The sequence below is a fragment of the Nyctereutes procyonoides genome, unplaced genomic scaffold, assembly GCF_905146905.1.
Source record: "Nyctereutes procyonoides isolate TBG_1078 unplaced genomic scaffold, NYPRO_anot_genome, whole genome shotgun sequence".
Lineage (NCBI taxonomy): Eukaryota > Metazoa > Chordata > Mammalia > Carnivora > Canidae > Nyctereutes > Nyctereutes procyonoides.
In genome coordinates this window covers 42627900-42640843 of record NW_026575024.1, presented here as the reverse complement: position 1 = coordinate 42640843, position 12944 = coordinate 42627900, and the positions used below count along the sequence as shown (strand labels likewise).

The window sequence follows — 12944 nt, the reverse complement described above, 5'->3', positions numbered from 1 at the left end:
TGGTTTTCAATGTCTGTAGAGGCTCCTTAATCTTGGAAGCCCATCTCCTCCCAAGTTTCTCAGCTCTGTTATCTTCCTACATGATCCTAGATATCAACCTGATTAAAGGGATGAATTTCAGCAATATGGGAGGTATGTGGAAATAGAGTGAGGGACAGGACTACTTCCCATTCTCCTTTCCCTAGAGCCAACTAGCTCTTGTCTTAAAAAATGAGTGACTGTGGGGCACCTGACTGGCTCAGTCAGTTAAGAATCTGACTCCTGGTTTCGGTTCAGGCCATGATCTCAGGATCATGAGATCGAGCCCCTTGCCGGGCTCCATAATCAGTGTGGAGTCTGCTTCAAATTCAATGTCCTTCTCCCTCTGCCCACCCCCCCCCACTTGCATGTGCATGTGAGTGCTCTCTCTCTAAAACAAACAAACAAATAAATTTATCTTAAAAAAAAAAGAGTGACATCTAAATCCCATGACTATTTCAGTAGAGGGTTAATCCAAGTGTGTGCTAGACAGGAGGGAGCCAGGGAAGGGTTCTGGGTGGCCAGAGCCTGATATCTCAAGAGATGGAGCTGTTTAAATCTTGGGCCAGTCAGATGGCTCACCTGGAATTCTTCTTCTTGGACTCTCTTTGGGAACAGCTAAAGAAGCAGAGCTAGAAAGAGTTAAACAGATCCCAATGGAAATATCCTAATCACATTATGAACTTAGGAAATGTAACACCTGTGAGGCACCCAGGGAAAAATTATTGAACCAGATTGATGATTGTGGTATTGATTAGTGCTGTCACCAGACATTTCTGCTGCTTCTGAATTCAGAAGAGTCCTTGACCCTTTGAACTTAAATATGACCATGTGATTTGCTTTGTTGTTTCATTCACAATGAAATGTGAACATAAGTAGAATATATCAGTCTGGGTAGAGGCTTTGAAATATAGTGTGTAATTCACCAGGGCACCTTGCCACTGCTGTGGTACTCATGGAAGCATTTTTAAAAATAAATTTATTTTTTATTGGTGTTCAATTTGCCTCCATATAGAATAACACCTAGTGTTCATCTCATCAAGTGCCCCCCTCAGTGCCTGTCACCCAGCCACCCCCACCCCCCACCTACCTCACCCTCTACCACCCCTAGTTTGTTTCCCAGAGTTAGGAGTCTCTCATGTTCCGTCTCCCTTTCTGATATTTCCCACTCATTTTTTTCTCCCTTCCCCTTTATTCCCTTTCACTATTTTTTATATTCCCCAAATGAATGAGACCATATAATGTTTGTCTTTCTCCAATTGACTTACTTCACTCAGCATAATACCCTCCAGTTCCATCCACGTCAAAGCAAATGGTGGGTATTCGTCGTTTCTAATGGCTGAGTAATATTCCATTGTATACATAAACCACATCTTCTTTATCCATTCATCTTTCGATGGACACCAAGGCTCATGGAAGCATTTTTTAAAAAATTTATTTGAGTAGTCTCAATACCCAACATGGGGCTCAAACTCATGACCCTGAGATCAAGAGTTGCATGCTCTTTCGACTGAGTCAGCCAGGCAACCCAAGCATGTATTGAAAGAGAATTTCTATCTAACTCACTCTCAGAAAGATTACAACAGATACAGCTCTCCTGATGGCATATATTATATATGAAGCTTAACAGAGAAATGAACATCACTAAGCATTAGGGGATTGTTTGTTACAGCCGCATAATCTGACCTATTCTGACTAATATAATCATCCAACTCAACCAACAGGAAGATGTATCAAAACAAAAAATTCAGGAGTGACAAAGCTATGGTTTTTTAAATAATTATACCAACAAGAATTGATGATAAGTTCTTAAATATACAACTAAGACTGAACAACTGCAGGGATTATGCTTATAGGGAATGTGTAAATGCTATAAACCTTGACAAGTTAAGAATAATACTAAAACCAATTTTAAAAAATGAGAATTAAGAGTGCTACCTTCTTTTTACTTTTCTTTTTTATAGAGTGGGAATTCATACCATCTAATATTTTAAGACACTTTAAAATATATACCTAATGATATTAATCTCTCTTACAGTTTTCCCCATATTATTCTTTATACTTGAAATAAATTGATTTAGAAAAGACTTATCTAGTAGTGAAGAAAAAAATTCAAGGAAGTTTGATAATTCTTTCAGTTCCACTTCTCTTCTTCTGTTGAAATAAAATTAAATTCTAACACTTTTGCCTTAAGTTGGGTTCTTCTCAAACCAGACGTAGACTAAAATTAAATATTCCATTGAGGGATAATCCCAGGAAACCCTGATACTAGAGTGGGAAGGGAAGAAAGCAAATGCATGGAGGTGTTAAAAGGGCAGGGGGCCACTGTGGGAAGCTGGGTTCAACCCTACTGGGGAGCTGGGAGATACCACCTCAGAGCTGTCCCACCCAAAACACAAGGAAGCTGAGGCATTTACCCATCAACTTCCACCCACTAGTGGGTGTTAACTCCCCAGCACTGCCTTCCTGCCCTGTGCATGGGTGGATGCCCACTCTTGCAACTCGAGATCTCTGCTGGCAGGTGCTTGCTGAGGGAAGTTACTGGACCCTACTAGAAAAGCAAATGCAAACAGGATATGGGGCCAGGCACCAACAACATCTGCCAAAATTCTCCTGAATTTATAAAGGCCAAATAGTGAATTTATCTCAACTGAATTTTGCTAAATGGAAGAAGGTACTCTTAAAAGGTTACATATTGTGTGATTACATTTGTTTGGCTTTCTGGAAATGTCCAAACTATAAGAACAAAACCAGATCATTGGTTGGCAAGGACTGTGGAGGGGCATAGGATGACTATTGGAGAGCATTATGGAACTCTTTGGGGCAATGAAAGTGCATTTGTCAAAAGTCATAGAACTACACACCTAAAAAGGGCAAGTTTTACTGAATATAAATTATACATCAGAAACCTGACTATGATGCTCTTAAAAATATGTCCACCATCTTGGTTGCTGTTTCAAGAAAGTTTAATTCTCTTCTCTTAAGGACTTAATGACTTGCTTCTAAAAATAGAACAAGGCAGAAGTGATTTAGTATGAGTCAGAGACGAGGTCGTAAAAGGCTTCCTGCTTACTCTCTTACTCTCTCTTGGGTCAGCTGCTTTGGGGGAAGCTACATGCTATGCCATGTGTAGCCCTATGGAGAGGCCCACGCCAAGAGCAGCTGAAGCCTCCAGTCAACAGCCATGTGTGCTCAACCACTTACAAGTGGATCCTCCAGCCCCAGTCAAGCCTTCAGATGACTGCTGCCCAGCTGGCAGTTTTCAACCTCATGGGAGACCCAGAGCCAGAACCACCCAGCTGAGTAACTCTCATTTCCTGACCCTTAAGAAACTGTGTAAGATAAAATTGTTTTAAGCTGCTGTGCTTTGGGTTCATTTGCTATGCAGCAATAGATAACCAATACACTGACTTAAAACTTAATCCCCATTTAAAAATAAAAGATTCTTTTATAAAAATTTACACCAAGATATTTGGCATTATATTCATGTAAGGTGAATGACATTTGTTTTGAGATAGTGAATTTGGGGATCATTTGTCTTTTGTTTGTCCTCTTTTATATTCTTGCACTACTCTGTATGATGAACATGTATCCTTAAAGTTAAACACAAAAATAATGACCCCAAGACTGGGTGCCAGTGCAGAGTGCGCCATTTACCCAGGCATCAGGGCAAGGAGGTGTGTGTCTAGAGGAAGCAGGAGCACCACTCCTTCAGACAGTGAGAACTCTCCTGGGCCTCACTCTCGGTGGCACCACAACAACAAATGAGCCACTTCTGAAATTCAGCTTCATTCTTGTGCATCAGAAGGAACTGTCCCAACAGGATGTAGGCCTGTGAGGAGGGGGTGAGGCAGGGAGAAAAATGGGAAACGTTATAATAAATTGGCCCAGAGGTGCTCTTCCCTGACACCAGGACTTGAGTGAAAATCAGAGGAAGGGGCACAGGTCAGGTTTGAGGGAGGATAATAGCAGGCCCTGAAACGCTGGCTGGGGCAGTGGGGATGCTGGGACTGGCCTTTGGCGAGATGTGAGGCCAAGCTAAATGGCATTTCTCAAGGATGCCCGAGTGGCTTGATTGGTTAAGCGTCTGCCTTCAGCTCTGGTCATGATCCCGGGATGGTGGGATCGAGCCCCACATCAGGCTCCCGCCTCATCGGGGAGTCTACTTCTCCCTCTGCCCCCTCCCCTGGCTTGTACACACTCATACATGCTCACTTTTCCACTCTCTCAGGTTGGGGTAGGGGTCTGTCCAGCCTGGTGTAAACCAGGCCTGTCTTTCTCAAGTTTAATGATGCCATAAATTACTTGAGACCTTGTTAAAAGGGAGGTTCTGACTCATTAAATCTGGAGTAGAGCCTGAAAGTCTGCATTTTGAACATGCTCTAGCAGATGCTGGTCCAGGCACAGCATTTTGAGTAGCAAGAGCTTACTGGCCTCTGATGTTCCCTTCTGGCCTCTGATCTAGTGTTTCTCTCTCTCTTTCTCTCTCTCTCTTTTTAAAAGATTTTAAGTAATCTCTCCACCCTATGTGGAGCTCAAACTTACAACATTGAGATCAAGAGTTGCATGCACCAGCAACTGAGTCAGCCAGGAGCCCCTAGTATTTCTTTTTAACATACACACACACACACACACACACAGACACACACATACATACGTGCACGCATACACACATAAGGAGGAGTCAGAGATGCTCCCCACCCCATCACTTTCTTAGTAGATCTTACAGAGTTTCTAACTCTCATCACTGTTGACATTGTGGATAATTTTGTGCTGTTGGAGTGGGTGGGAACTGTCCTGTGCATTGCAGCAAGTTTAGCAGCATCCCCACTTTCTACCCACTAGATGCCAGTAGCTGTCCCTAGCTCCTCAAATTGTGACAATCAAAGTGTCTCCAGACACTGCCACATATCCCCTTGGGGATGAATTCTCCCTCAACCAAGAACCACTGTTCCCGGGATGGGTAGATGAAGGACATCTTAACACCAATTTATTCTTGCAAACCAGCTGTGTGACCTCAGGCAACTCACTTAACCTCAAGTGAGAACTCCAAGAATTGGGCTCAGTTTCTGCATCACCTGAAGCCACACTACATGACCTGTCCCCCCTTGCAAGTTGAATTAAGTGGATTCAATGTGAGAACATTAGGAAAATGCAAATTCCTTATTTGTCCTAGAACGCTTCGCCTATGGAAGAAGTACAGAATGTAAAACACGATAAACTTTGCCCATCTTTCCTTTCTGAAGAGTCGGTGTGCATGAAAAATGCACGGAATTGATATTAAGTACACCAGGGCTGATAAAGTGTTCTCTCATTTTCTAACTTTCTAACTACTGCCCTACAGCTTTTAATTTATCTCTTTAATTTTAGCACATGGTTATTGACAAGGAGCAAGACTACACGGAGAAAAGACACCCGAGATTGCATGGCCACAGACTGAGCCACTAAATGATGAAGCCTGGAGATTTAAGGTGACATATAAACAGCCATCTCTTGAGGCTGGTATGGAGGCTCTCCAGCGTGGAATGAACGAGAACCAGTGTCCACGCCCACAGTCCTGGGCCCTCTCCAGGAAAACCTGCTGCTGTCTGTTCACCTTCAATTACATAAAACAAAGCAAACTTCATCTTAACCAAAGGGAGCATATATTTTTTTTAAAAGAAATTAAATAAAAGCTGAATTGCAGTTGTAAAATGTACCCAAGCTGTTGGCCCTTGGTCATAGTCCAGTTGTTGAAAAGATTAAAAAAAACAGCCAGGATGTCACTGTCATTTTAAACTGCTACTTGAATCATCTTTTTAGAAAAGCCATATTGTTGCTTAGAAGGATCTCGTTTTACTTTATCAGCATCCTCATCTTTTCAGTGGTGATTTTTTTGGAGATGTTTTTTAATTCAACATTTTGAAAAAAATGAACATTTATTGAAAGTGAGCCAGTTGTGCAGTGGGTGTGGGGGGTGCAGAGGTGAATAACGAGATCAGGGAACAAGGAACTCCGGCCAGGGAGAGAGAACATTAGTGATACTGATAAATAATAGTGACGGTAGTGATAATAGTAAGTGGCGCTTGAATGCTTTCAGTGGGCTCCAGACCCCTGGCACATTTTTAACCCAGTTCCATTCTCCAGATGGAATCACTGAGAATCTGAGAGGTTGATTCTTGCTTTCCTGAGCCCTGACCTTGCATATCCCACTGGTCGGCATCAGGCCTGGCACTTATGTCAGCCTTGGCCCTTTTGGAGGCCCCACTGCTTGGCATCAGCTGCTGGAGGTGATCAGCGCCTCCCCATCTGCACCAGCCTCAGCAGCCAGGGAGTGCATGATATGTAGGCCCAGAGGCAAATTTTCCAGGAATGCTGCAGGAAGAAGGGCCTCACCTCAGTCGACAGAGGCCCCCTTGGTTTAAGGCTGCGCTGCGACTGTATCTTGAAGTCCTTAGTTACATGAGAACCAGGGACCTCATATCTTCAGTTAGCTCTAGGTGCTGGTCCTGGCCCATGCCAATCTAAATTTTCCATCTTCACCGTGGCACCTGGCCTTTTCTTTTCTTTTGTTAACATTTTTTTTATTTGAGGAAAGTTGACACACTTTCGTTCCAGGTGTACAACATCGTGATTTGACACCCTGCACGTTATGCAATGCTCCCCACAAGTGTACCTACAGACCGTCACCTGGCCTTTTCAAACGGAGATCTGTGGTCTTGGCCCTCTCTGATTCTCAGGCTTCTCTGATGCCTCTGCCCAGACTTGCTAGCTCCTTGGAGACTAGAGTGAATGTACTCATGTGGCCACAAGACTTTGTTGTGGTGGGCAGCCCGGTGGCCCAGTGGTTTAGTGCCGTCTTCAGCCGAGGGCCTGATCCTGGAGACCCGGGATCGAGTCCCACGTTGGGCTCCCCGCATGGAGTCTGCTTCTCCCCTGCCTGTGTCTCTGCCTCTCTCTCTTTTTCTCTCTCTGTGTCTCATGAATAAATAAATAATATCTTAAAAAAAGAAAGACTTCGTTGTAGAATGAACAATAACGTTCTGTAGCCAGATGTTGGCTCTCTCTTCAGTCTTTGTGGCTGCCGGTAGCCCGGGACAATCTTGAAAATTCAGTACCTCTGGGGAATTTCTGGTTTAAATCTCCTTGTCTCTAGTGTGAATGCTCGATCCAGTGCAGGGCTTGCCCCTTCTTTTTTCTGATTCATGTCTCACTGAGATATACTAAAAAAATTATTTGTTTAACTAAAATTCAGTTTTAATGGAGTGGGTTCCTGAATTTTATCTGGCAACCCTATGCGGGGTAACCCCAAACTTTGAGACTGACTCCTTGCAGGGCCCAGACATCAGGCTGTGGGGGCCTCTGCATTACTACCTCGCACCCCCCAGGGACTGTCTGCCCAGATTCGAATTTTGCCTTTCTCACCCCGAGTGACTTTGAGTAAGTCATGTGACTATTCTGTGCCTCTGTTTCCCCATCAGTAAAAGGAAGGTGAAATAGTATACCTTATAGGATATTTTGATGACTCAGTAAGATGTAAGTAATACACCGAGGACAGTGCCTGACATGGAGTGAACATCATACACAAGTTCTGCTACTAGGAGAGCCTTAGGGAACAGGTAGCCCATATATCCCTCCCTGATCTTCCAAGTATCTTTCAGGAGGAAGATTTAGGCTCAGGGATGACTTTACAGTGTCTTCAAAGAGCACTGAATCAAACCAGATTCTCTGGGGTGGTAAACTTAACCTCCTCGCTGTTAGATAACTTCAGGGTTATCCCCACGGTAATGCACCTGCTCCCATAAGGCACTGCTCAAAGTCTCTGAATTTACTGAGTGCTTGGAAATTCACTCATCCGTGGGCAGGGTTTTCACAGGGAGAAGGAGGAGTACAAAGATCGTAGAAGCTTCCTGTGCTTCACATGGGAGAGGCCCAAAGGCAAGCTGTGCCTCTCTAGCTAATGAGTGTGGGTTCTCAGGCCACATGTGGAAAAAATAGTCAACAGTACAGATGTCACGGGGTCCTATTGAATACTCGGTGTTCAGAAACACAAGCATGTTAGGGTGGGGTGGGCAGGCAGAAGGCATTCTTCCCAGAGAAGGTCGGTTGTGAATGGAGTGGGGAAGGGAGTGAATGTCCATTTCAAGGGAGGCCTGCAGGTGGGTGTCCCGTATGTGTTCGTGATTCATGGACAGACCGGCTTGGGTATGGAGTGGGTAGGGATGGGTAATATAAGACAGAGCTAGAGCCAGGCCACGGAAAGCCTTTTGACATCTCGTGCACCAATGTATTTTCCCTTCACGATCATTCCTTTGTCCCTCGTAGCCCTTCTGTTGTTAAATCTAGACCAGTGCTGTCCAGTAGAAATTTAATGTGAGCCAGCCACATATGTAATTTTTAGTATTCTGGGGATCCCTGGATGGCTCAGCAGTTTAGCTCCTGCCTTTGGCCCAGGGTGTGGTCCTGGAGTCCCAGGATCGAGTCCCATGTCAGGCTCCTTGCCTGGAGCCTGCTTCTCCCTCTGCCTGTTTCTCTGCCTCTCTCTCTCTCTCTCTCTCTCTCTCTCTCTGTCACTCATGAATAAATAAATAAAATCTTAATAATAATAATAATTTTTAATATTCTAGTAGCCACAGGAAAAAAAGGGGGAGGGAGGATGAAACAGGTGAAATTAGTTCTGATAATATGCTTTATTTCCTCCCATATTTCAAAAACATTATCATTTCAACATGTAATCAATAAAAAAAACTATTGATGAGACACTTTGCATTGGGAGGGGTACTTTAAAATCCTAAATCTATAAAAATCACAGTGTGTACTTCATACACATAAAACATCTCTATTCAGGGGATCCCTGGGTGGCGCAGCAGTTTGGCGCCTGCCTTTGGCCCAGGGCGCGATCCTGGAGACCCGGGATCAAATCCCACATCGGGCTTCCGGTGCATGGAGCCTGCTTCTCCCTCTGCCTGTGTCTCTGCCTCTCTCTCTCTCTCTGTGACTATCATAAATAAATAAGAATTTTTTTAAAAATCAGACATTTAAAAAATAAAAAAAAAAAACATCTCTATTCAGACAAATGCTCGATAGGTATAAATGGCCAGTGGCCACTGTGGCCACAGTGGCCACTCAGACAGCAGAGATCTAGATTCTCGGAGATCTAGATCTGCCAAGGCTGACTGCCTGAGAGAGGGCAGGTGCAAAATAACTGTGGAGGTCCTGAAGAGACTTGGGTGAAGCCATAGAAGAATCGATAGTTTTCAAAGTCAGGCCATGGCTGGGGGAGGGGACAACTATATCTCAGCAGAGGCCAGCAAAGACAAAGGATAGCATGAGACCCAGAAAGGTGTCTCTCCCTAAGGTCTCCTGCAGACAGGGTATAAAAGTCCTGGAGCTCAGAGGATTCTGGGGGCAGTGAAACAGCTCTTTCTGTTACTATAACCGTGGATATGTGTCCTTACACATTTGTACAAACCCATAGAAACTCTGCCAGTGAACCCTGATATTAGCTATGGACCCTGGGTGATTACGATGTGTCAACGTAAATTCTTTGATTGGGTACAGATGGACTACTCTGGTTGGGGTGCGGCTCATGAGAGAGTTGTATATGTAGAGGGGGGCAAGGGATACCTGGGAAAAATCTCTGCATCTTCTGCTCAATTTTGCTGTGAACCTAAAACTGCTCTAAAACTAAAAGTCTAAAAAAAAAAAAATAGGAGCATGCATTTTTATATGCTAAATCTGAGACACCTGCCCTGCAGGATCTGCCTGCCCTGGAGGCTCTTCCTGCTGGCCCTTTCTGCTGACTGGTCCTCACTCAGAAGCATTTGTTCACCATCATAGGTGCCACATCGTGTCTCCTGGAACCTTTTACAGGCTCAGCCATGCTCTAGCCTGATACGGAGTCTCATCGCCGAATCCCAGGGTAAGCCCCCTCCCTGCTGATGGTAACCACCAGGATCCAGATCTTCCTGCATGGTTTGTGACAACACTATCCACAGCCATTCTCATCCTCACTTGGGACCTTGATCAAAGCACTAACTCTTCTTCTGTCTTCTTTTTTGTAAAGTGGAGATGCAGACCCTCATCTCATCCACAGGTGAGTGAGGGGCTCAAAGCAAAGGAGAAAGGTGAAATCCCCTATGTTAGTGTTTGGAATTAGTGACCCTAGGAATGAAGAGGGCCTAAAAGCGGTGTGCTGGTCGCCGTGCTCACCAGGTCTTGAACATAAGAGGAACCTGGCCACACAGAGGCATAATTTCTTCTCTACAGCCCTGACTCTGTGTAGCAAGTTCTGGGATGCCTAAAATTTTCCCATTATTCATTCATTTCTTTATCTTAAACATGCCTATCGCCTTACCTGTAATCCTCATTAAAAACACAGGCTGGAAAAGACAAAACCACAGGGACAGAAAACAAATGAGTGGTTGCCAGGGACTGAGGGTGGGGAGTATGAAGGGCACAGAGGAATGTTCTATGCCTTGATTGAGGTAGTGGCCTCATGACTGCATCCATTTGTCAAACCTTGCAGAACTATGTACTAAAAAGGGTGAAATTCACTGTATGTGAATAAAAATATTTTTTAAATGCTGAGTATGGCTGAACAACAGCAAAAAAAAAAAAAAAAAAAAAACATTAAATCAAAGGTAGTAGAAGCCAGAATAATGGGAACCACTGAGAATGGGGGATGGCATCAAGCGGGGAGAGACACAAGGGGGTCATCTGGGATTCTGGAGGTATCCAATCACTGGATCTGAGTGGCTCCGTGAGCATATATATATAAAAATTCACTGAGCTGAACACTTCACATCAATGTAGGTGCGTTAGTTACACCACAATAGAAAAGAAAAAGGGGCAATCATATCTTTCAAAAAGGAATTTTTAATTTAAAATGTCTTCCCTAGGGGCAGCCCAGGTGGCTCAGCAGTGTAGTGCTCCCTTCAGCCCAGGGCATGATCCTGGAGACCGGAGATTGAGTCCCACGTCAGGCTCCCTGCATGGAGCCCACTTCTCCCTCTGCCTGTGTCTCTGTCTCTCTCTCTGTGTGTGTCTCTCATGAATAAATAAATAAAATCTTAAAAAAAAAATTTCTTCCCTAGCCAGATTTGCTTACTTCACTACCTGCTGGGAGATGGTCCCATCTCCTTTATCTGGGGGAGGAAAGAATCAAACCTACCTCAATCACGGACCTCCAACTGCCTAACAATACCATCTATTGGATCTTAAATAGGCCAGTAGATTGAGGTGATGTTCAGAATATTTAACAACTGGTATGAACAGCATGTCAATTCGAAAACCAGAGGCCCAGTGGTTCAGAAGCCCCCTGGCAACAGCCACGCACTGTGTAGGCACACACCAAACTGATTATCAGCCCTGCATGCAAGCGTTCCCTGCCTCGCTGGTGTCTCTGTAACATCTTCCTGTGCAGTGGTATGGATAGTAGTGCACGAAACCTCTCAACTGAGTGTGAAACACTTGGAGTGCATCTCCATCCACTTCTGTATGTGCTGGCTCTCTTTAGGTTCTCTTCCGAATCGAACTCCTAAAGCTCCAAGCAGCTTTCGCTGCATCATAGAAACAAATAACTACATAGAAAAGAATGTTTAGATTCCACTGGATACCCTTGAGGTCATTCTTGGGCTGTGAGTGACATCTGAGAACAACTCACAACCTCTTACTCTGGTGTAGACCGCACCTGCCGTTACCGTTACCCTGCTGTAACTCCACCTGGCGTTGCCAAGCTGGTGCCCTGGTGGGGCAAACGAGACCCCATGAGTCTCTTCGTGGAGGTGGAAAGTGCATCCAAATCATCCATCCTGACAGCTCAGCCCCAGATTCGGCAGCTGGCTCACTTCTGTCGACCTCTGCGTGTTTGAACACCAAGTGAGTCATGCCCGGTCCAGCTGCTCTGAGCCAAAGCCATTCAATTTGCCCATCATCTACTGGCCCTCGAGGCTGCCCAAGCATGAGGGGTCAGTGGCGCTGAAGCAACTGGCGCTCTGCCAAGTGGTGGCTTTGCTCTCTGACGGCCCCTTGCAGGGACATGTAGCAGTGACTGCCATCTGGCAGGACTAGAGGAACAGAGGTCTGGGAGTGAATTTGGGGCAATAAGAAAAAAATGAATTACCTTGTTGAAACCTTTGGTGACTAAATTGATGGCAAGCTCATGGCTGATCCCATCTACCCAGGCAACATCCTTTTCTCCGATGGGTTCAGAGAGGAAGGCTCTCAGCCTAGGAGACATGTGATCCATCTTCTGTAACAGCAGAGGGAGGAACAGGCTTAGGAGGTGGCTGGCTGCTCATGGGAGAGGGGGCACCGGGGGACTGCCCTGCCAAGGGATGGGGGCAACAGATGGCAGGTTTCCTTCCATCACTCAATATTTATTAGGGACTTTGAGATGTCAGAGGGCAGTGCCCTACACTAAAGGCCTCAATACAGCCATTCCCACCTGGATGGACTGAAGAGATATATAGTGATGGCTCGGATGAGTCCAGTAAATTCCACCAAAGGAGTGCGTTTAATGCTAACAACTGCATGAGTTTCTCTCTGCTAATCTCTCCACCCGCAGTGCTTAAAGAAACAAGTGCTTCTTGAGAGTAGAATTGTGGTTGGAGAAATGAGGATATATTGGTCAAAAGATGCAAAGCTTTAGTTATGTGGAATGGATTAATTCTAGACATCTAATATACAGCACGATAATAACAGTTAACAATAATGTATTGTATACTTGAAAATTTCTTTTTTAAATTTTATTTTTTATTATTTTTTTAAAATTAATTATCTTTTTTTTTTACTTGAAAATTTCTAAGAGGGTAGATCTTAAATTATATCCCACCACGCACACATACACAAAAGGATACCCATATGGAACTGAAGGATAAGTTGTTGAACTTGATCGTGGTGATCTTTTCAGTGTGTCTATATGTCAATCATATCATACACCTCAA

General features: G+C 44.5%; 1 protein-coding gene across 1 annotated transcript; it reads right to left on the bottom strand.

The window, feature by feature from the left end:
• Positions 1-3703: 3703 nt before the first annotated feature.
• Positions 3704-12247, bottom strand: BANF2 (BANF family member 2). Its single transcript, XM_055307955.1, has 2 exons — positions 12122-12247; positions 3704-3850 (listed from the first exon to the last, which is right to left on the bottom strand). Exons 1-2 carry the CDS (start codon positions 12245-12247, stop codon positions 3704-3706), a joined length of 273 nt encoding a protein of 90 aa, XP_055163930.1.
• Positions 12248-12944: the final 697 nt, after the last annotated feature.

Coding starts and splice junctions, on each gene's coding strand:
- BANF2 (XM_055307955.1), bottom strand. CDS start 12,247: ATGGATCACATGTCTCCTAGGCTGAGAGCCTTCCTCTCTGAACCCATC. Junction 3,851..12,121: donor TCACCAAAGGTTTCAACAAG/GTAATTCATTTT, acceptor CCCTCCTCACAG/GCCTACATCCTGTTGGGACA.